The 25,203-nt window shown below is 43.8% G+C and overlaps 1 protein-coding gene across 1 annotated transcript in view; it reads left to right on the top strand.

The window, feature by feature from the left end:
• Positions 1–702: 702 nt before the first annotated feature.
• LOC128309360 (contactin-4) overlaps positions 703–25,203 on the top strand; it is a 191,521-nt gene continuing 167,020 nt past the window's right edge. Inside the window, exon 1 of the mRNA XM_053045727.1 lies at positions 703–805. Coding sequence (XP_052901687.1) covers positions 703–805 — 103 coding nt within the window. The remainder of the gene's footprint in view (positions 806–25,203) is intronic.

The raw sequence follows: 25,203 nt of genomic DNA, 5'->3' as shown, positions 1-25,203 counted from the left end.
TTCAAGTGTTCAAGTAATGTCCTTGTTTGTGTTCCCTTCCCAGCTGAGAATGTGCGCGCCTTTAAATCCACTCGGGAGAAGATTGGCCGTCATTCACGTCACAGGGTTTGTTCTCTTTCCAGCACCACATATCATCGTGTAGCGAAAAACCGGATGCTTTTTCTGTGTGTACTTTTGCTGGAGCACATACACAACACCGCGCAATAGTTCTCTCCGCGTATGTGTCGGTGCGTGAAACTTTTAATGCGCGAAACGGATAGTTGCGTACTGTGCGAAGATGGTCTCGAAAGGGCAAGCGGTTGCCAATGGCCGAATGGTTCGTCAGTCAGTGCACTGCAGTGAGCCACGTTCATTCGACAGTGTTTGGTGTGCGTGAAGATCATCGCGAGGATCGTGTGTGTGTGTGTGTGTGTGTGTTTGTGATCGGATTCCGACGCGTAGTGTAATCGATTGTGAGTGTAAGAGCGTGTACGGGTGTGGTGTTTTTTTTTATGCTGGAAAGCTTTCGCCTTTTCTTTGTGCGGGAGTGTCAGTTGCGGGTAGGTCGGGTGTGAGCGGCGCTGAGCAGCGTGAAAAGTGCGTGAGCTCGTTCGAGTGTTTTGGCAGGTTCTCGTGCTGCCCTGGCTGTGGGTCGTTAACGAAGGTCACGGTGTCGGTGCACTGTGCGGAGTGTGTAAAAGGTGTGCCAGGTTGTTTGCTACAATGGAATTGCGGCATAAGTTCGCCACGTTCGTCCGGCTAATGCTGTTGCTGATGGTTGGCGGTGGCAAGTGGGTCCACGTGAAAAGCGAAGGATTCAAAGCAGGTAAGAAATGAGATATATCGTGGATTGTGTGAAAAACACTTACACTTTCGCCTAAGGACAATGCATTTTATGCTAATGTGGTTGAGAGTTACGATAAATAGTTGCAATAAATAATCATTCCAAAATCCTGGTGCAGGGTGCAAGGAATTCAAATTCCCCTGCATTTTCCTGCAACTGCTCGAATAAAATTCCACTTCTTGGAAGCTGTTTGATGAAAAGTCGTATTTTATCAAAAAAAAAAAATTGAATTTTATCAAAAGTCGCATTCCTGTCTGAATGTTTTCCCATTCAAATTTATACTTACGTGTTCTCTTCTGATGATCGCAAGAGCGCCCTCTGTCGGTGACTTACTATTTACTTACTTATATCGCTCAGAGAAAGGAATTACCTCGTAAGGAATTAATACACCTATATGGTATTGATGTTCTTTTTTAATTTATCGGAAGATCGGCCAGGCCGTATATCTTATTGACTACACTTAGACGCTAGTAATTCAACAAGTTTTTATGCTATGTGTTAGTGCTATGTGCTAGAGAGACATTTCCTTCTCCCACCTTCTCCCCAGGATGCACCTTATCCCCGAGTGGACTTGGTATACATGTTTCTCTCCTTTCGGGATCTCATAGATTTCTCCATCTTTTCATTCGAGCTTTATTTGACGGTTGGGTCGGCAACTTTAGCGTCATGATGATATGCAGTGGCCCACATCCCCACTCGCTTTTAAAGTATTCGGTTAAGGATTGTCGGTGAGATGACGTGCTTTCTTGATATTTGCTTGATGATCTCGTCTTTGTTGTCGTCCGTGAGGGTTGATATCATCGGTAGATACAGGATACATCTGTCTCTAAGAGCATACCAGGCTGCGTCTTGGCAGCGTCTGTCTGAACCGCTGTGGGAGCGGCCGCCGAAGCATCCCAGAGTGAAACCTCGACAATAGTAATGGGACATATAACCAGAATAATAACAAAAAACACTAGACAAACATCTGTAGCAAAGACTAAACAAAAGGAAACACAAACAAGAACAAACGATAGTGTGTACTATCTGCAGGATGGACATGCTATTGTTGACAAGGATACATTTTTTTCAATTGGAGTCAGAGCCCGGGCTGTTAACAAATATTAAGAGATACTGAACGTCGTATCACGCAATATTAGTTTTTGAAAAAACCCATTAAACATTAAACGTGTTTGCAATTTAAGGTAAATACTTACCGCAATTTTTTTTTCAAATAAGACGAGCATAAATATATTAGACATTACTCAGCTCTGGGGCGGCCCGGTGGCATGATGATAGGGGCCCTGGTCTTCACACGAACGAACCGAACCAAAATCTCATTCGGACCATGCCCACATATGCAGGACTGACTATTCAGTTGGGGGTAAATAAAGTCACAGAGCGCCAGAAATTGCAGGTCTTTCCCTCCTAATATTGTTGTGCCGATAAAGAAGAAATACACAACTCTTTCATTGTTTTCCGCACAATTTTTCAATTGATTCAAATCATTTGCTTGAAAAATCCATGATAATGTAAACAACTTTCACACAATTAATGCACGCTTAAGTACCCTTCAGCGAACCACCCCATAATGCTGTAACAGTTTGCATTTTGTCATATTTTATTCAACGCGCTGTTACGCAAAAGTAACTCGCAAAGTAAAAGCATCTCTGGCGCAGTCATTTCCCTACTCCCTCTGCTTTCCGCCGTCATGTTCCGTAATAGTAAACCGTTGATTTATAAATTTATGTCAATGTTGCATTTTGCACTCGAATCGACTATGAATATTTCATCGTCGGAAGCAGTTGTGCGAAATGGAAGCAAATTTGCAACCAGAGCTACAATTTGCCTAATGGGCAGTCATTTGCTGGCCATTTTTCTTGCAAGCGGATTGTTGGACTGTGCAAACGAGTGCTGAGCGGGTGCCAACAATCGTGATTTCGATTTGGTGGTAACAGTGATGAAGCGCGAGGGTTGTATTGATAGATTGGCTAACAAAATACACACTCTGTGCGATCGTTCGCTGGGTGAACGAATGGGCGCTGGAATCGAACGGTCCCATTCATTGATTATTTTTTACCATCGATAGAATTTGTTGTGCCTTTAACCACATTTCAAGCGTTCAGTTTTCCTTTCCATTGACCGAACTCGATTGGATTTTTGTCTCGGAGCACTGAGCACGTCCTAATAAAGCCGTTATGAATATTAAAATCATCCAAAATCCGATGACACCATAAACTGGTCACTGGCAAGCAACGAATGATGAAAACAAATCTTTTCAAAATTGTTCCAACTCGGATTGCCTGCCTTCAGTCAATGGAAGGAAAAAATGGAAATGGAAAAGAAAAACCAACCGAAATCATCGATCTGAGCCACTGACGGTGAATTTATCTTCTTCATTCAAAATGTCCCTTCCATTTTCACCCATAACTTCGCCGTCCCCCAACCGACAGCTAATGCAAACAAGGTCGGAATTCGATAAACAAAACTTTTGCGCTTCACCCTTCACCACCCAGTTCCATTCGTGTCCGTGCGGGCCAAACGCCAAAAGGGCATCACCTCATGAATATCGTTATTTTCACGACGCGAAAATCCCTTTCTCGGGCAGAGAACTTTCCATTCCAGCGGTCGGGTCGATAATTGATTTCGATAAGCGAAATGGATATTTTTTGGCGCGCCTCGGCCCATTTTGGATATTGACATTTGTGCTTTGGCGGTCTGGGTGGACGACGAGTGGTACGCGGGGCGTTTGACGGGCACGATGATTGTCTGTGCACGGGGGTCGCCCGTTTTGTGGGGCTTTCTCTTTACGTCGGTGTGATGTAGGAAGGAAGCCATAAGACGAAACCGCACAACCGCACCGAGCAACGCGAGTGCCGATGATGAAGCTGTTTGGGCGAGCAAATTGGGTACCGGACTAGCCGTTTTCCGTAGGTTTTGCTTTCTGTGCTTCCGCTTTGTTATTGTTTATTTAAGCTTCAAAATAAGGAGCAAAATGGTGGAAAAAGCAAAACAAAAAAAACTTATCGCCGATGGAGGCGCCCGGTCGTTCAGCAGTGTTGCCTCCCATGGAGGCGCCTGGTCGTTCAGCAATATTTCTCCCATGACGGTCGTTTTTTGTTTACAAGTGAGGAGGGATTCGCTGCACGGCGAGCGTCTAAGCTTTATTGCTTTGTGTTTTTCTTACACCCATCACCTGATGCTCATCCTATACCATCCTATACCCACGCGTTACGCACACACCCAAGGTATGTTCGGTTGCACTGGCGCGATTCAAGCTACGCCTAATGCATTTTCACCTTTGAGCTGGGTGGTTTGCTTCGTCCGAATAAATAACACACCAGATCAAAGAACACACTCCGGGCACGCTTTACACATTCGTCGGAAGTTGAGCGTTTGTTTTTTTGTTGCTGTTGCCCGGTTTGTTTGTTGTCCCACTTGCGATACCCATTTGGCATCAAAGCTAAGCCGTGACGGTTCTCGTCCGCAAAATCAGGCATTTTCCCATGCAAACTGTTTGCTTTTATAGCTGCGGGATGATTCGTTCGAAGTTTGTGTGTGTTTCGTTTGGTTTTTGCCACCCCCCCGGGGGGGTAGAGCTTGTTGTTAAGCGAAACGGTTTTATCGCCTTCGGAAGCGATGCGGTGAGGCTATTTGTCTTATCGTCTTGGAATTTGGTGGATTTTTCAGTTTTGTTTGCAGGCGTAGAGACGCAGAGTAGCAAAAACATCCACCTAGCGCAAATCGGATGCACTAACGTGCCTTCCATATCACTGTAGAGTGGCGTTGGGATTGGTTTTTTGTTCTGCTGTGAAGCGAGGTCCAGAGGTCCTGTTCCGCCGTTCTGCGATGAATCATGGTTTCGTACACTGGGAGATGAAGATTGTACTTCGCTCCGAGCGTTTTTGATGAACTGTTGGTTTGTTTCGCGTTCGTGTGAAGTTCCATCGCGCTCTTTTCCATCTAACTCACGGGAGATATGTCGTTCGTTTGGTCAAACGTACTTGTTGGATTTGAATTTTCAGAGCTCTAGCAACACCCGTGGGTAGGATAGATGCGTATTTGTGCACTACAGCTACAGTAGATATTGCAATTTGTTTAAATTGCATATATCAATTAATTCAAACTTTAATAAACAGCAAATTTCGTGTTGGATCGATTATGAAACACAATTTGATATACAAAATACATCCAGGTCTATGCTATCCATACATTCAATCTTCATAGATTCGTTCATTTTTTTTTTGTTTGCTAGACAATGATAAATAGCGATTAGTCTGCTTCAAGCACTTCAATGGACTCCAACGTGTGGAACAATCCGTCTTACTCGTACTACGCGTTCTCCCTGGTACCCTTTTTTTTCGCACCAAGTCTACACCTCTTATCTGTTATGCTTGCCTCCTGGTTAGGACATTAGATCACGTTCGGTGCGAGTGGATACTTGAGCCCACTTGCTGTCTGAAACAGTACACGTACAGTCCAGGACGACAATATTCATTCACTTATCCCTTCCCGAGCGAATCGGGCCAGTGTCGGGTGTGAAAATCTACGAAACCATACTACTGTATGCAGTGTGTGAACCGTGAACAAAACGGTGCCGGCTTACGGACCGTCTCCACACCGGCAGTCAAGAAGAAAACGGGAACACCTTCCCAAAGCTGAACAAGTCATGCACTTAGGGTCAATGTCACTTTATTACCATCATAAACACGTCCTTGTTCGGCGTGTGTTCCCCGGGACATGGTGGCACGTTTAGGGCGTTCCCGTGCACCGCTGCAATGGCATAAGCTTTCAATTAAGTAAACCCGACGGTAGATGAAGCTTATTATCGATGGTAAGTTGCACTCCTTTTCCACGCTGGCTTCTATGCTGATACGGGGAAAATGGCTTTTCTTCACACTTTTTTCGACGAGACAGGAGTTTGTCACACGTAAGAAAACACACAACTTCCCCTGCTGAGTACATCATGCAACTCACAGTCGTACGGCCGTTACTGTGCATACCTACGTGAGTATCGTGTGAACACAGCGCGGACCGAAACACTGTTGACACATCGTGTTATACACGAATCACGAATCACGAAGCAGGCCGAGCGGCGGACAAGGGACACCTTACGTGCGGCGTTATTACATTCAACCGAGCGGTGGAAGTGTTTTGTCGATGGAGGTTTCGAGCGTTTTTGTTTGCTTTTTGTCTCAACACTCAACTTCGCCCGCTAGAGCGGATAAGAGACTTTCGTTGGGTGGCCGTTTCAAGATAAACATTTTATAGACCGAGTCGAGTCATGGCGCATGTAAAAATTCAGTGACACAGGGATGTATTTTTTTTTTTTGAGAATGCGCCTTCTTGGGCGCACACCCATGCATGCACATGTCATCGAATGGGCACTTGAGTCACATAAAAAAGTCTGCTAGTCGTGTAAGCGTATTAGATACAGAGAGATATGAAGCAACAACAAAAAAAGTACCCGAAACATAAAAAAAACATCGCTGTCTAAGGCGACGATAGCAAAGGACAACAAGGTGACGAAAGACAACACAAACGAACGAAACCAAACCAAAAAAAATGGTTCTCATAAGCAATGTTTATGTATCGCTTGGCCTGCCTTACATCTGTGTCCCCACGGCCAGCCAAGATCCTTTGATGTGTGTCCGTATCCTTTTCTACGTGGCCAGCAGGTTTCAGCCGTCTACTTCCAGCACCACAACCAGAGCCTGCAAGGCAAACGGTGTCAACATTGGACGGTTTCTTTTTGATGCTTTTACTTTCGGTGACCCTTGTTGGAAGAAGGTCCCACGTTACGCGATGGCGGTGGACTCACTTTCCCCGTGCATACCACGGGACTAGCAACACTCGGCAGCTTGGTTAGCTTCTTAACCCGGGTCGGACGCCACTCACGCAGCTGTCCTTCATACGTGAAGCATTTTTTATGTATTTAATTCAACTGCTTTTCCACGGCCTAGCAAGGACGAGGGTTCCTCCTTTTTTTTGTCATCCTGTTGAGTTTTTTTTTCTATCACAACGCATGCTTTTCCTACATGAATTTTTCACACGTATTCATGCACGTGACATTTGACGTCAAGGATGGGCCAACATTCAGGCAAGAGCAAACCAAAAAAAAAAACACTTGCCTCTGGAAGATACGAGGTGGACGAAAGATTAATATCGAATTTGTTATACATTTATGGGGCAAGGCGCTTATTGGAAAGCGATAATATTCGCATAAAGTTTCAACACGGCAGCTGTGACGCTGCGATAACAAATGCTACTAATGGGTTAGCTTACGATGAGGATCGAGCGAAATGGGAGAATATCGCTAATGCTTGACCAGCTAGGGACGGTTCTGATGGGGTGTGGGTGTGTGTTATCACATAACACTATTAACGTATTATTTATTGTGCTGAGTTTTCGTACCAATTTGTTTACTTTCGTTGCGTGGTGACAATGATGTGGCGGTGTAGCTCAAGCATTATAATTATTTATTCCATTTGCTCACTGTAATTTAAATGTTTACTCAATTTCGTTGTATTATTGATACTTTGTTTGTTGTTTTTTTTTTTGATTTTGGAAAACATTGTTTTTCAAATATCTGCATTTATTTCCTTAAGCAAAAGAATTATTGAAAAACTATTAAACATAAATTTTTATTACAAAAAATATCTAATTATGACAAAGGTTTCGTTTCTGGCATGATTTACATCATATATCCGTTTCTGGATAGTGAATAGTGATAGTGATTAGAAACGTCAGAGTAGTGATGAGTAGTGAGTTCAATAAACTTTTAAATACATTTATAATTACTATACAACTTCATTTTTAGTATCCAATTTAACTTTATTCCGAACAAAAGAGCAAAGTAGCTATAAGATATGTTTTTTTAAGATTATCGTCAAAGAGTTGTGAAAGAAAAATTGATTTATACATCAAAAAACCTGTTTGGTTGGGCTGGTAGTTCTATTGATTTGAGGCAGAATATTCCAATATATTTGATTTTGTGTTATTCTAGCAATCTGTTATTATAAATGCGTACTACCAAATAAAGCACACCATTTCTCATCGGCTCGGCAACAAAAATACAAAGAAAACGGAACAACTAGTATTGATTTTCTACCTTGCCTGCCTCTTCCCGCCCGATGCAAATACAGTCCAAAAACCGTCATTCTTCGTACTCTATTTGCACCACCTTTTACCTGCACTCACAATCACACATTTCCCCCCTCCCGTCTGTGGGTGTCTAGGGACAGCTTTTAGGGTCCGCCGCGGTTGATGCCGTAGAATAATTTATTCGAATACACCACCGTCGTGTCGGCGCTGCCGCTTCCGTTCGCATCAGCGCGACTGCCTCGCTAAAGCCTGATCGATGATTGAACCTTCGCAAAAGGGGGCACAAAATTCCCCTAAGGGTGGGAGAAAGAGGAGGAAAAAAAAACCCAGCAGCGTACAAGTGTACGCATATTTTCCTACGCTTTATCCGCACTCAGGTGGAAATTGAAAGCAAACAGCGTTTTTCCACTCGAACAAAAGGCTGCTCCGGGTCTCCGGGACAGCTAAATGTTGATCCACCCGGCAAAAGCACGTGTGGAGGAGGGGGTAAGAAGGAAGCTTCCAACCCGTCGTGGGGAAGGGTCTTGAGTGGTGCAGGGAATCCAGTGTCTGCGCCTCGGCAAATCCCATTTGCACTCACGCGCACTCACTTCCGTCGTGTGCTTCACCATCGACAACCATAGCTCAGACGCAATTTCCGGGATCAGCCTTTTTGACACGCTTTTCCAAAATTAGAACTTGGAACGCGACTGCGGTTCGGCAGAATTTTCCTCTCTAGACCACTGTATAGAAAACGGGACAGAAGATGATGAAGGGAAAAAGGGAGAGGAAGATAAAAGAGAAAGAGAGAGAGAGCGAGAGCGAGATTCCTGAACCACTCAATATCCTGCTCCCGGTGGAGATCTTTTTCCGTTCCTCGTATTCTTTCATAGGGACAAATTCCCCAACCTTCCACGGAAAACTTACAAGCAAGCAATGAACCTCAATCAAAATGCGTTGAGTTTGGGATTATCATGCACCAAAAACCCCGCTTGACAAAATTTGATGCGGTGCGGTGAGTTAAACGTTCGATCCAATTATGTCATCAGCGTAATCGTTCAGGAATTTTTCGCGCCATTTTGTACAGGTAAACAAACGAACCTTGGGCAAAATTTAATTTAAATTAAATGAGACGAACAGTTTCGATTCGCAGAAGTATTCATCAATGGGATGGAAGCCGCAAATAATCATCAGTTGAATGGCATTTGTTTGAAAAAATTAATTATAAATTCACACATCTTTGTGCAGGTACTGTTTGTGGTAAATATTTTCTAGATATTTTAATATTCATGGAAATACGAACACAAGCAAATCAATCATAATTTAACGATGTGTTTATCGATTTTCTTATTTGCTACGTTTATGGTTTAAAAAAAAACATTTCAATTGTTCTAATGCAATTCAAACAATATGCAACGTTTTGTAACACGTACTAACACACTCTCAGAATTCTGTAATGTACTCAACGTACTTACGGTAAAGATCATTTTGGATTTTTTTTGTGTTTTTGATATATTTTGTAGGTAAAATTCTGACGAATATTTGGAAACAATCACTTTTTAACTTTGAATAGTGGTCCTGTCTTTTGCAGACCGGCTGCACTAGCATACGACATAGCTAGCATTGTCATAGAAAATTAATAAAATCTCATCGTAATAATTAGAACTCTCTCTTCTGTTTGATATTACAACCTCATGGTTCTTGGAATACCATTTCTGTCTGTCTTGATTATTACTTATTCGAAGTTGAATAGTAAGTCCCGCTTATGGATCTAATATCTTCTGAAAACTGGGGAAAATTACGTTCAAATCCATTAGAAACTGTCAAAATACTGTATGATATCCCCGTGTAGAATACTGTACGAACTACATTGTAGTAATCCCGGTCACATTTGCAACGTTGTTAGACTGAAATTGTTCTAAAATCCATACGATTTAATGAGATCGTCACCGTAAAATCGTTGTTCTAAACACTTAAGAAAATAATTTAATAAATAAAATAATGAACTTGCAAATTAACGTTAATGAATCGTAGAATGCTATAAAACGTGGTAAATTGTAGAAGTTCAATAAAAAAAAACATCACCACAGAAATCAACGGTTTTTTGTTCAACGCCTTCAACATCAACTTGAACGAAACCGGCCTTCGAAACAGGGAAGAGGGAACGAAAGGCAAGGTTCGCCGATTGTTACCGGCCGATACCGATAGAACCGATAGAAACCGATATCAAACTGTACCTTTGGTGAAAAAATCGTAAAAGAAGTTGGATCAATATAAAAATAAATTAGAAAACGCTTATATATAGATAAATTAAATTCAGAGGAGAATATCGACTCTGTGACTTGAAAGAATAAACGAAATTGCACCAGGATTTCCGAATGTATAGTACCAGGAAAGCATCCACGGAAGAGGTAGCATCTAGTACAACAATTTTGCTCAAAAACCGCCGAAAGGTATGCAATGTTTAAACACTAACTTTGCAACAAACTTGTACAACGCAGCATGCGCAGCAAATTAAGTTGTACAATGGATTTTGTTTAGGGTGGGTTTATATGTAAAAGTCGTTCAAGTAATCGTTTAAGTTTTTTCCAGTAATAAAAATAAGCGCTTTCCGACAAATGGCGAAAGGCTCAAAGGTGGTGGAGCATTTGCAGGGTTCGCGGTTGAGCTATTCGAAGATAGTTAATTAAGTTTGTTGCAAAACATATCCTGACTGATGGTGCGGTTTTTTTTCCCCTCAACCCAACATCAACATTTCCGTCTATACGCTCGATTCACTTGGATCTTTGATTGCACACATGCCAAATGCAAGCCACAATGCGCTCATTAGCGAACATTACTATTCATATCGAGCTTCATCTTGGCGGTGGTATTTTCTCATCCGTGGCAGCACCCGGCGAGCGAACCCGGATGCAATCGCATTAGTGTTTATTCATTGTTTCCGCCATGAGCGCAGATTAAACATCCGTCCGAGGCAACGGGGCAGAATAAATTAGGCGAAACTATCCTTTCCGTATGCCGAGAGACGAGAGACACTTTCCCCCGGACACAGGCATCACAGGTGTTCGGGGCAACACAGGTGGAAGTTTTTTTTCCATTACGGTCACAAAACGGCGGTTTGTGCGATAATTTATTTAAACATGCTCTTAACGCCACACCCGTCAGCATGGCTTCGGTCTTCCGACAAATCTCACCGAGCACATCGGCACACAGAAATGTCACACTCACGTTGAAGTATGGTAACTCACTGGGCCGATAAAACCTTAAACAATCACCATGCCCTGGTTGGGGAAGGTTTTCCAGGGTAGGACAAGCGTCATGACAGCCGCAACGCTACGTCAGTCTGTGGTTATATAATTATTTACTCACTTCTTGCACGATTCTCCTTCACAGGTTCTTCACACCAAGATCACACCAATCACACACACACACACATGCAAATTCACAAAGCATCAAAGTGCGGTTTATCGCAGACAAACATGGCGTGGCTTTGCCGCGAGTGTTTGACGGCAGCTGGTGCTAAATTGAAGCTCATTATTTTCATTCACTTCAAGGAGCATTCTAATTTCTCAACCAGGCAACAACCGGCCGGCGGGAAAAGCGACCGGATTTCCACAATCACTGGCACAGTTCATGGTTCAGCGAGGTCTAAACAAGGGGCTTGCGAGCTAAAACGAGTTATGCTCACATTCTCGTACAGCACCCGAACCCGCTGACAAATGACGGTGAGGGTTCCTGTGCTTACTGCGGCACCCGTTTCATGCGAATAGTTGAACCGTGGTGCAGGTTTCAGAGCGCGAGAGTGGAAGAAAAGGTGCAAGTAGGTGCATAATGAAACAGCACCGTGCTACGGGTACGTCTCGGAAGATTTTCACACGCCGTCGCACTAAGCCGTCTGAGACAATTCGCTGGAAAAAGGGCTCGCTGTTGTGAAACAAATCGATACACACGCACACCCCCCAAGCGTACGGTTCGGAAGCCGGTGTGTTGGTTAATATTTAATTTCTAATACATTTAAAATTCCACTAAAACTGCAACGATGCTCCGAACGTTTATTGCTCGTTCCGCTAACGTCGTAACGGAGCGGCTTTGTTTCGGCATGATGGGTGCAAAAAACACCCCGCAAGGTTTCGTCTCCATCTCAGCGCGGTGGGCGGAACTTTATGCCGGTGATGTTTGGTGTCGGAACTTGCCAAATAACTCCGCGTGAATGACGGTCATGATGAAGATGTACGACGAGATGACCTGGATGGGCTCGAGTAGTGTGAAGTGGTGTGAAGAGGGTGGTTTCCCTTGAGATAGAGAAAAGGAACAACGAAATCCGGTAGACGTACCCAACAAACTAAAGGGCTCGTCCCGTCGAAAATGCAAGCCTTCCCGAAACAGGCCCCAAATCCTACGCAAGCCAAAAGAACAACAAACGTACACACACACACACACTCGCCATCCGAACGACGAGAAAGTCTTTAACAATTCAACGAACATCGTATCTTCATTATCAGCCTGTCCGGGTCCAGTACCGCTACTCGCCCCAAACATCCCCATCCGGATCTGCCAGGGGATGGCCGGCGGCAGGGATACCAAGGATGAAGCCTACCTTTCGCACGGTCGCAATAAGAGGAAACTAGCAGGAGGAGCTGAAAATAAATCAAAAACTTTTGATACACTACACTTTTCACCAACTAGCGATGGCGATGAGGCGCAACGCGCACGGTACTGCTGATGGATTGGAGAAACAGGAGTGGAACGTTGTCTGTGAGCAAGTTCGGCTTAATCTCGTCGTAAGATTTTTGGCCAAAGATTTGAGTAGGTTTCACCGCTTCCCACGTGCGGCAAGATACCCGTTGGCTGCGATGTTTTGAAGGATAAAGTCTTGTCGTACACACTTCGTTGGAATGTCGGCTGGGGGGCGAAAGGATTGGGGATGGAAATTTACCGTGCCTGTCCACCCCCTCGATGTCGGGCGGCATAACGACTTTCGGCGTGGAATAGTTTTCCCAAGCGAAAACCCAAACCCGAAAACTTTCGGCATTTCAGGCAGCAAAACTGGGAACTTTTAGGGAACGGTTGCTCCCAGTTAGGAAGAATTGGTGCCGGTGATGGGTCTAAATAGGCATAGACACGGCTTTTAGGGATCATCCATCAAAGATGAATCATATAAATTAGATTGTTTGGTTTCCGTCCTACTTTGGTTTAGTTTAACAATGGTTCTTGCAGCAGTAACGGAATTGCTAAAACTCTTTTCGTCTATAATTTCGTTTCACAATTACAATTTTCCCAATGCTAAAACTTGCTTTCGTATTTACAGTAAAACATGCAATAGACAGTTGATATCCAGTAATGTTGTTAACGATGCTACCAGCATTCAGACAATACAGCTAAACTTTGTCACGATGTTACCAATTTTTGTGTCGCAGTCAACGATTTTTGCAATCGTACATCAATTGTCTCAAGGTGCAAGGCTACGAGAGCTGACATATTGCTGACAATTTGTTAAAATGGAGCTTTTGTTAAACATCATTTTGTAGAAAATCCACGACAAAAAGTTGACAAAATCCTGACAAAGTGCTGACAAAATGCACCGCTTGCTAATTAAAGCATTATGTTAATATTATTTTTTATTTAGAGAATTATATTTTATGTTACATTTAAAGTACATGAGCTTGATTTTTTAATGAGCTATAGCTTATATTTTATCATTATTCCTCAAATCTCTTAATATTTACACAAAAAATAAAAATATTAAATCATTTATTTTTTTGGTAACAACTGTCGAAAGCTGCTTCGATCATTATTCTCTTGTCAGAATAATGTCTTTCGTCAGAATAGAATAATTCTTATTGTCTTGTAGATTATTCTTGTGGATATTCGTGTCAATTTATTTTGTCAAAGAGTGCAATTGTGTGCGCGGCAACGGCATAGTGGTTTTTCGCAGTTGACAAGCGAATTTTGTCACTTGAAAAATTTGTCAGCATTTTGTCAACTCTCGTGGCCCTGCACCTTATTGTCTCTTATTCATAAATGTTTGCCACTGCATGAAATTTTGATGACTTTATTCCGATGTTTGTCGATTAAATCTTGTTCGATTAATCGAACAATACAAAAGATAGAAAAAAGTGTATACATAACAGGTGAGCTGATAATTGTTTGGCCTGACACATATATCGCGCTAGAAGATTTTTATCCATATCATATTTCGTTTGTACCAACCTTCAAACGAATTCTGTCCAAATTTGACAGCACTGGGGCCACAACCTAATGAGCTAGAGCATTTTGTGTGACGCAACTTTTGTGCTTTGAGTAATCATGGAAAAAAAGGAATTTCGCGTGATGATAAAATATTAGTTTTTGAAGGGGAAACATATAGTTAAAGCCAAAAATTGGCTTCATGAAGAGTCTTTGGACACTGCTCTACCAAAATCAACCATCAGATATTGGTATGCTGTATTAAAAAGTGGTGAAATGAGCACTGAAGGTGGTGAACACAGTGGACGCCCAAAAGAGGTGGTTACAGAAGAAAACATTAAAACAATTCACAAAATTATTAAAAGCAACCGTAATGTGAAGTTGATCGAGATAGCTGACACCCTAAAGATGTCTAGGGAACGTGTTGGACATATCGTTCACGAGTATTTGGATATGAGAAAGCTTTGTGCAAAATGGCTGCCGCGCGAACTCACATTTGATCAAAAACAACAACCCCTTTGATGGTTCGGAGCAGTGTTTGGAGCTGTTTGAGCGAAATAAATCCGAGTTTTTAAGTCAATATGTTACCATGGATGAGTCTTGGCTTCTCCATTTCACTCCAAAGTCCAATAGACAGTCATCCGAGTGGACTAGACGCGATGAACTTGCTCCAAAGCGGGGGAAAACGCAACAATCAGCTGGCAAGGTTATGGCGTCAATTTTTTGGGATTCGCAAGGAATAATCTTCATCGATTATCTTGAGAAAGGAAAGACCATTAACAGCTATACTATATACTGTTATCAAGTTATTGGAGCGTTTGAAGGACGAAATCGCCATACAACGGCCAAGACAACGCAACGTGCCACAAATCAGTGAAAACAATGGCAGAAATTCATGTATTAGGCCACGAAATGCTTCGCCACCCACCGTATTTCGTAGATCTGGCTCCCAGTGACTAACTCCATTTCTCAGACCTCAAAAGAATGTCCTCTGAGAAGAAATTTTCGTCGGGTAAAGAGGTGTTCGCCGAAACTGAGGCCTTTTTTGAGGCAAAGGATAAATACTACTACAAAAAGGGTATCGAAAAATTTAAAGACCGCTAAAATTGGTGTATCGCCCTTAATGAGACGTATGTTGAATACAAAAAAATAATTTGGCCAAAAAAAAATGTTTTACTGCCATAGGCCAAACAATTATCAGCCCACCTGTTATATACAAAAATTTGATTGAATTTTTCTTCCTTTCGGCTATATTTAATCAACTAATAACTCATTTAATATGATTTTAGATAAATTGACATTTATGTGCAAAAAAACCAGATTTATGTTGCCATAAAATATTGTTAATTTGATTAAAAAAAAACACTACATCTGTTCGAAACCTGAACACAGTTCATTGTTTTATCATTCGAGATGGTCCAGAAACACGAAAATCGATTAACGATATAATATTCCCAGGTAGTATGGTCGGAAAAGTGCCCTTGACGAGGTTAAATGTGAGCTTGATCGTAAAAAAAGCAATGTATTGTCATAGTACAGCACGGCAAAGTGTTTCCAAACGTTACCTTTGATAGGCAGGTGTGCAACGGTTTTGTAAGCTCTACCGCCCTCACCATCATGTGTTGCTTCAACTCTGGTCGACTGTTAAAGCATCGCGTTTAAAGAATGTTTCGCGAACTTCGCGAAAAAATCCCTGTATCCCTGAAAACTCGAATACCAACGTGTCTAACCATTTCGCCATGCAATGTTAATGGTGTGGCAGCTACTGTTTGCTTCCGGTTGCACGATTTCCATCGGTTTAGGTGCGCACCTTCCCCGGCTAACCGAGGATCGACTGCCGATGTTCGCTGTGGAGTGTGAAAACGAGAAACAAACCACATCATCCTCGCTCAGTGGATTAGTTTTGCCGTTTGCAGCTACTGGCTGATGGTGTAGATCGAATCCATTTTAGCTTACCTAAATCCCATCCAGCTGTGATAGGAAAGCAGAAGCTGACCGATACATATGCACCGCGCTGAAGTGGAAGTGCCCACGGATGTGCAAACAGTCGCACCCGCGCGATTCTTCCCACTGAACTGAAGATAACCCTAACCCGAACCGACACCACAGCTCCGAGTGTTACACGGGCGAAAAGTGCATCGGGCAGTAAAAAAGTGGTCCCTCATGTGGGATAAATTTATCTCCGGTGCCGCTCCCTGGAGGTAGTACTGGAACCGAGAACGGAAATACATTGAGTAAAGGAAAGCAAAACCGGGAGAAAAAAACATGGTTCCGATTTTTCCAACCCGATAGCGCTCCGGTGAGCGTAGGAATAACTTCTGCAAACTTGCAGTCGACAAGGACAATGGCATGACCCATTATCTGTCACCTTCGTTGTAGGCAGTGTGGAACTATTTTTATCGGCCACATACACACACACAGTGGCTGCTGCCACTGCTGCACGGATCAATGGACGGACAACGTATCCCAGAATAGCATAAGGAAGGAAAAAAGGATTCCACTGCCGCATGCGAGAACCCGGTTGGGAACGATTAGCCCGATCCGGTGGACATTTCCGTTTTTTTTTATGTACACTCTCACACTAGCTTCAGCAAACCGAACACCGGCGGGCCTCGAAAAGGGGAAGGTCGTTTGTAATTACAGCAAAACCGGGTCGACGTTTAGAGATTTAGAGCCCCCGTGAACTCGGGGTGAAACAAAGAACGGGTCCCTCGTATCAGCAGGATAGAAATCGGCGCATTGAAGCTCGGAAGGCTGGAAAAGGTCACACCAATTACTCTCCGACCGCTGGCCGCAGATTGTTAGCACAGGAAGAAGATTCTGTTCCGGCGAGGAAAAGATTTGTCACGTAGCTCATATAAAATAATTAACTTTTTTACGACCGCAACGACCGCTGAACGAGGTTCGCCTTTACGGAGCGTTTGGTGAAGCGACGGTCGCTCTTATTATTAGTCTGACACCGGCCGACAGCTGACAGATGGTGAGAATGCGCCGCAATAAAGCTACATCCTGCCGCCCTGCCCGTGCGCCACAGCAAGGCTGTCCGCCCACTTGGTGTGGAACTGTGGATCTAATCCAATCCGGACATCCGTAACGATCTGTCCCGTGTAGGTAGGTCATCCGGTATGCTCAACATATGATAAACGTACACGGAATGGTACAACCCCAATTAGGGGTAAATTATACAGCCATCCGAAAGGGGCTTTGGCAGTGTGCCTTTAGTTCTTTCACGCCGTGCCGTTTGGTAAAGATCGCAGAAAGTCGCATTTTCCAAACACTTCCCCGTAAGTGGCTCCCTGCTGCTTTGCATACGTGGTAGTTGTACATCATTCCGAACACATGTTGACTGGTGGCGCAGCATGAATATTTAAACCCGTAATGGGAAAATCATACAGCAGCTTTAAGACGCAACCAACGCGTGGTGTGTTGTGTTTGTTGCCTGCTTGTTATTTACGCTCCAACATGAGGGAATAATCTATAGCCGGGAAAATTATTTTCCAAATGTAACGCATATTGCATAACTCTAGGCGCATTAAGCAAAGTAAATGAATTGTGCTGTGAAGAGGTCACACATCAACATACATTTATAAGTACGTTTTATAAAATGATTTTACAAAATATTATGTCCTTTTTTGTAAAATGAATAGAACACAAATGTTTTTGTTGCGTATAAAACATAAACATTCTGATACTCTCGTTCCACTCAAAACTCATTTTCAAATAACTAGAGCTGGTAAGAAATTGATTTCAAACACGCTAAACCAACTTGCCAGCAAATGATTGAATGTTATCAACACGCATTTTACGATTGTTGCTTCAACATCAGGGCAGCTCTCTTCCAACCAACGCTCGCCCCACAATAGGTCGCGTGTCCCGACGCTGCCAACCGTACGATCAACAATCGTTTTTTTTTCTTTTATAGCTTCTCCTCACAACCTGCCATCAATGAATGCCCTGGGAGCAAATTGCAACAATTATCGCATTAATGAGCGACGAGCCTACATTCTTCCCCCTTGTGGCCAAGTTGCAGTGGCCATCCAGTCATGGTAGAATACAGTATGGCAGTAGCAAAAAACACCGCCCCTATCCAGAACCGGTGCTATGTTTTTGATCAGCCTCGTACAAACGTGGTGCTTGGTCGTTGGAAGGATGGAAAGAAGAGCAAAGTAGCAATGACGTTCGACCTTGCCAACTGGCCTTGATTAGTTCCCATCGGACCGTTCCGAGCAACTTATGGCATTCGGTGTGCGAATGGAAGGCATACAAACAAAAGGCAACGATTCGTCCGTATCGTACGGTGGAAATAGTGAAATCATTTGGAAAGTACACCTGCACCCGGAGGCTATCAAGGAAAAGGTTTCGGATGGGCCGGAAGCCAAGGAAGCGAACAAAAAACGAGAAGAAAAAACCCGGTACCGAGAATGCGAAGGAAAAACTTCCTGCCAGCACACATCCATTACCAGATATTTCGATCCGATACGGTGTTGTTCGATGTAGGTCTCACCATCGACCTCTGATAGGACGCTGGAGAGGCTTTTTTCACAAATGAAAAACAAGCATCACACCTCACACGCTTGCCTTACTTTAGCGTATCGATCGTGATTCGTTGCCGTTGATGCGTCGAGAGAAGTACTTTTTTTCTGTCTACTTCCATTGCTTCCAAGCATCCGGTTCCAGTTGAACTCAATCTGTTCGAAACATTCCGAATGGTGTAGGTTGTGGACGAGAATGATGAGCTACCAGTCGTTTCTCGGGTTCCACTCCTCGCGCCGTTCGATAGAAAATGGATTGAGTTGATTGAGCTCAAAGATCGATCGTGCCAAAGACGGTTTCGTGCGAAGAAAGGTAGCAAAAAAATAAACAATCAACACTCAACGGACGATGTTGCTGATGCGCTCTGGTCGGTTCCGGCAGTGTGCAAGATCTACGCTCAGAAGTGCCGAGAGTTTTTTTACTGTCCTGTCAGTGAGCCCATCCTGCACAAAGCAGTCTGTAGGGCCTCGCCAAAAGAAGGTGTATGAAAGCTTGGCACCCGAATGGGGATGGCGGAAGGAAAAAATAAAGGACAGCAATACGAAGCGACTGGCCGGAATGCAACACACGCCTTTCCGCTTCACTTCAAATGGTTGTGCGGCACTGTTCTTGTTTCACACGCCGCTGTGTTTCGCTGGTGGCAATTAGAAACACTTATTTTCCACTCCGTTACCTTGCCTGCCTGTACCGGGAGATCCCTTTTGCCACGCACAACACCACCCCCCCATTCCCAGCCCGGTGCGCCGGGGCAATTTGCTGCAGTTTCGCGCCCGAACTGGGCCACGGTGCGAGCAGAACAAAGTTCTTGCAGTAAAAGTTGCACCGCTAACCGTTTCTGACATGCAATAAATTATCGCAACCCTCGTGTAAGAGGGATTTCTTTGGGGTCGGGATCCCAGCGTGGGAACAACGGTTCTGCTGCTTGGACTTCTTGTGGTGCCCCTTCCTGTCTTGCCGAACAAAATCCCGGGATTTTGTCTGTAACCGTTCCGAGCCAGTTGGGTAGTTGGGTTGTAATTTTTAGCAAAGAAACACTTCAAGTTCTCAAAGAGAAAAAAAAGGGCACCGCCCAAGGAACGGTAGCAAAGGACACCGGCACTTCACATCCAATCCAGTGGCAACATATTGTCGAAGGCCACTGGTGGCACCAGCGGAAAAACAGAGCAAAGCGATTGCAATTATGTTACTGCACTTTTCTTTTCCACGCGTCCAGCGCACCAGCGCCACCGTGAGCAATTATAGTTTATATTAATAATGGCTTTGCCTCCGAACTTCTTTTAGCCACGCTGCAATCCCGCAGCCCGTCTACATGCATGTGGTAGATTTTAAGTATTAACTCACCGTACAAGGGCTGCAAATAAATAAACCACACTTACACGCTCACACACACACACACACACACACACATACACAGGTCGGCGCAGCCGTACACTCCATTCTGCGCCCTTTCACAGCCATCTCTAATGGCAAACCGGCAGCACTGCTGTTTGCTAGTTCCTTCACTTTAAGTAATGGCAACTACTTTCAGCTGTTGCACCTCACCAACAAACGGTTGCCTTTGGGGAGGGGGTTATGTGGGACGAAAAGTTGTTGGTGCTATTAAGTTTCAATGCTGTGTGCGGTTGTGCAAAGGTGTTGCTGGACGGGTGGATTGATAAGAATGAAATAAAACCAACTTCACCAAAACAAACTTACCAAACGCTTTACCTAACAATATGGTGCAAATGTAAAGCATGTTATTGTGTTTTTTACGGCCAAGGTTAACTACCGTTTGAAGCGTTGTGTTTTCATCGCTTAACGTTAACTTGTTCTCTGAACAAATACTGAAATAATGTGTACAAGCTTCCAGTTTCTGGAAGAAAATGCATTGGTTTTTGTTTAATTCAATTTAAGTTATTCCTAAGACTGCAGACTGTGATAAACTTCGCACGTTTTATAATGTACACCTAGCATAACAACGAACATCCACATTGCATACCTTGAGGCGCTTTGCGCCTGGTTCACCACTACTGTCAAAAACTGTCATGCCACTTGTCGCTGTCATATTAGAGTCATCTTAAATAGGTAATCACTGGAGCAAAGCAACGAAAACATGAAGTGCTTTCAGTGTGTTTAATTATTATACCCTGCCAAAGCAGCACGAAACCCTTCATGCCGAGCTAGGTATCAAAGGTCACCCTGTAATAGTGACACAAGCTGGAAGTACCGTGATGCAAAATACACTTGTTGCTATTCGATACTTTCCAGTGATCGGTAGGGAATTTTTCCCATACTTACCACGAACTCACTAAGTTAAATTTACTATCTAACTAAAATATATTTGCAATAGTGTAGTAGCATTACTTATCTGTTTGTAAATAAAACGTTCTGCTTGAATCTTAAAGTGTCTACCGTTTGGTAGCCTGGTTTGATGGGTCTATTTAGGGGATGATTGTTTCCCGAACCTGGACAGTGTATTATGCACCATTTGGAGCCCGGAGTCTATATTGTTAGGTTCGTGATTATTGAACACGCACGCCTCAGTCTTGCTGGATGGTTGAAGCACTGTTAGAAGATCTTCTTTAGGCGCCATGCCCGTTCATGACTTCCAGCGCCATTCGTCGATTTGCAACGTCAAATCGGGCTAACAAGCCTCAACACAAGTGGATGTGCTTCAGTGCGTAGAAAAAAACAACAATACAAAAATAACAAATCAACAGCCAGAAGGGCTGAAACTAAGCCACGGTAAAGGAGGGGCCACACCCTTTCCCACCCTTCCAACACGGTACTGGATTGTTAGCACTTTTAAATCGCAGTAACGAAACGGCAACCGCCCGTTCCCAGTTCATCCGTTGCGGTTGAGGTGCTTTTCGCGTGCCGTTTCGGTTTCGCACAGCTCAGGGGGAGAGAAACAAAAAACTTTAACCTCCCCAAACGAGAAGCAGGAGCCTATCGACGGGTGATTCCGATTCTGACACTTTGAAGCACTCTGAGGAGAAGCAAATAAACAATAACCGTGCTATTGCCGAGTACTTTAGGCTTCACTTACCCTGCTTGAATGGCTTTAGACTTCTCGGGCATGCCGGGTTGGTGGAAAATCGTTCCACTACGCCCCAAGCATGCTATGTTCTTACTTGTTTTTGCCTACCTTCGCTCTTCGCTTCGGCATTAGGGCTGCATGCAACCTCAAAGGTTGGAATTGTTGTTGGTACGTAGTTGCAAAGTAGTTCCAGCATGCGAAAAAAAAAAACATGCACACACACACACTGTACAGAAACTCACACTCCAGACCTGCACGCTCCTACAAATGGGTGTGCCCGACTTCATGCGGTATATTGCCATCTATCAGCTCAACAACAATTGCACCCCAGCGAGCGAGCGAGCGAGCGAGAGTGAGCAAAGGGACAAAACGTCACAAGGAGGAAATGATGTTCCTGATGCATAAATAAACGACTGCAGCATAGCATGTGTGTGTGTGTGTGTGTAGGTGTGTGCGGTAGCACATCAGAGGCAGTCAACTGAACGATTTGCCAGACGAAACCTCTCACGGTGCACTATAAAGTACATTTCAATTTCACTTGACGTTCAACACGCGGCGGTCACGACCATCCATTCCGCTTGTGTTTGCCGATGCGATGGAAATCCAGGCGGAAAAATAGGATCCGGATTTGCTTGCTTGCTTGCTACTACTACTACTACCATGACTTGTATCTTCCATAGCTTGCTTGGTTTTTTTGTTCCATTCGAATAGACTCACACGAGAGGACGATTAAGGATGGACAAAGTCAGCAATCGTTTTATGCTTCTCGACTCCGCTCCGGTCGGGCTCCTTTTTTTTGTTTTACTTTTTCTTTCTTTCTCGTCCGCACTTGCTCGCATTGCTGCTTTGCCAGCGTCTTTTGTAGTTAAATTCTCGCTCGAACGAACACAGCGAAACACAGCAGGTGCAGTCAGCGATAGCACGGATGTCGGATCACAAATCGCTTGATTTCGATGCCAATCCACTCGAATCCGCACCGCTGGCCAGAACGTGGTGGGGTGTATGGCCGTTGCATCAAGAACCAGCTGTAGGGGCAACCTCGGGAGTATTCGTCGGTTAACATCCGCCGCAATCAAGCTGACTGTAAATCAAATTTGGCTGCAGAACGAAGGACTGAATGCAGCTGCTGTCTCAGCATGTGTGCAACCCTCCCCCCAACACGGTCGGACACAGTCGGTTTATAGCGAGTGGTTGTACGGTTTGAAGACTTGCTTTAAAAATGCATTAATCTTTGCCTGTACAGGTTTTCAGTCGTTTTCAAAATGGGAAATGGTGTGTAGGATTGTCCCACAGCAGACATCTAAAAGTGGTACCATGGATTGAGGAGGTATGAGGGCCATGAATAAAATGGCTTATGCGACACAAGCGCCTTCCTTAAAGAAGATAGATGCGAAATACATATGTTTTATAATCACTCAAACTGTTGAGAGTTTTTATTCAGAGTGCTTGAACGTAATAATTGAATACAGCCTATTCAGTTGAGAGTTTTCAACTAACTAAAACCAAAAACCTACTTGACGGTTGACCAAGGTTTATAGAGCTACAGGTGCGGTTTGGATTATGGAACGTAACTATTTCAACACCCCAACTCGGTCCATAATTCTGCAAACTAAAATCCGAACCCGCCTAAGTCGCATGCATCCCAAAACCGTTGGTAGAGAAGATCATCTTGGGTCCGCATACTCCTTTCGTCAGACAATCACCAAGGTTGTCAGTAGTCGGCACGTACTTCATAGTAAGCAATCCATTTTTCACCAAGTTCCGGACAAAATGGAAACTCACGTCGATGTGTTTTGTTCTCGGGCTGAAAGCTTCTCTTCCTGTCATAGCCAAGGCGCTCTGGTTATCGCAATGCAGCAAGATGGTTTTCAATTCTATGAATTGACGGATGAATCGAGACAACCACACAGCTTCCTTTGCAGCATGCGCAATGGCAATATACTCCGCTTCCGTACTAGAGACAGCAACAGACTGTTGCCGTTTACTCGACCAGGCAACTGCACCTTCGGCAAACTTGAAAATATATCCGGAGAATGATCGTCGCTCGTCCGGATCGTTTGCCCAGTCAGCATCAACAAAACCGTACACAGGTTCATCTGAGCCAAGTCGATAAGTAATATTATAAGAGGTTGTTCCTCTTAGATAGCGCAAGATCCTCTTAACTGCTATCCAGTGTGTCTCGTTGTATTTATCGTTGAAACGGCTCACGTTACTAACTGCAAAAGCTAGATCTGGCCTTGTGCCTTGTACTAGAAATAGCAATGCTCCAACAGCCTCACGATAAGGTACATTTATCGGTGCCTCTGCATCTGATCTGGCCGCGAGTTTTAGAGAGACATCGCATGGTGAAGAAACAGCTTTACAGTTTTGCATACCAAAACGCTCCAACACTTCTTCAGCATATCTGCTTTGGTTGATGCTTATATAATCCTTCCCATAAACGATCGTCATTCCTACACACGTTCTAGCTTTTCCCATATCTTTCATATGAAAAGCGCTGGCTAATTTTGACTTCAATTGGTCACGAACATCAGCATCTTTCCAAAAAATTAAGATATCATCTACATATATGGTGATGAAGAGACTATTATCGCTGTTGTAGTATACACATGGGTCTTCGGCTGATTTCTTAAGTTCAAAAGACTGAAGGGCTTTATCCAAGCAGGCATTCCAGCATCGACCGCTTTGCTTAAGTCCATACATCGCCTTATTAAGTCGATAGACTTTTCCTGACCCATCATCATACCCTTCGGGTTGCTCAACATATATTTCTTCTTCTATTGGTCCTTGCAAGTATGCAGATATAGCGTCCATCTGGTCAATGCCCATTCGTTTCTTGGCTGCAAGGGCGATTAGTAGACGTATGGATTCGTAGCGCACTACAGGAGAAAACGTCTCCGTGTAGTCAATACCTGGTTGCTGACTGCAACCTTTAGCTACAAGACGAGCCTTATGGCGTATCACCGAGCCATCTTCTGCACGCTTACGTTTGAACACCCATTTGGTTTTTATTGGCTTTCTGCCTTGTGGAAGTTCCACCAAAAACCACGTTTGGTTTTTATAGAAGGAGTCCAATTCCTCCTTCATTGCATTGTTCCATGCAGTAGCATCATGCGCAATCGCTGCTTGTTCTCGATCCGTAGGATCAGCCGAGTCACAATCTCTTGTAAAATAAGATACAAAATCATCTCGAACGATGGGACACGGCTTACGAAGGGATCGTCTTGGAACGTTTGTTGGACTTGTAACTGCATCTTCGAATTCTTCCTCTTCTTCTGATGAGTCATTTGGTGTTTCCGCTTTCTTTATATTTAATACGTCCGGAACCCCAACTGAAGCCTTTAGCTGTTCGCAATCTTCTTTCGTATCAACAACGAATTCTTTGTTGGACACTCTTTCAAAGAAACTAGCGTCTCTACTCACGTATATTTTTCCATCCGACTGGTTATAAAACCTGAAGTTTCTCTCTGTGATCATATATCCAACAAACAACATTTTGACAGCTTTTGGATCCCATTTAGTACGTTTTATCTTGGGTACATGGACCATCGCGGGCTCTCCAAAGGTTCGCAAACTAGAT

Source organism: Anopheles moucheti, chromosome 2 (genome assembly GCF_943734755.1).
Source record: "Anopheles moucheti chromosome 2, idAnoMoucSN_F20_07, whole genome shotgun sequence".
NCBI classification, from domain to species: domain Eukaryota; kingdom Metazoa; phylum Arthropoda; class Insecta; order Diptera; family Culicidae; genus Anopheles; species Anopheles moucheti.
Note: the sequence above shows the minus strand (reverse complement) of the source record. Positions and strands in the feature narration are given on the sequence as shown.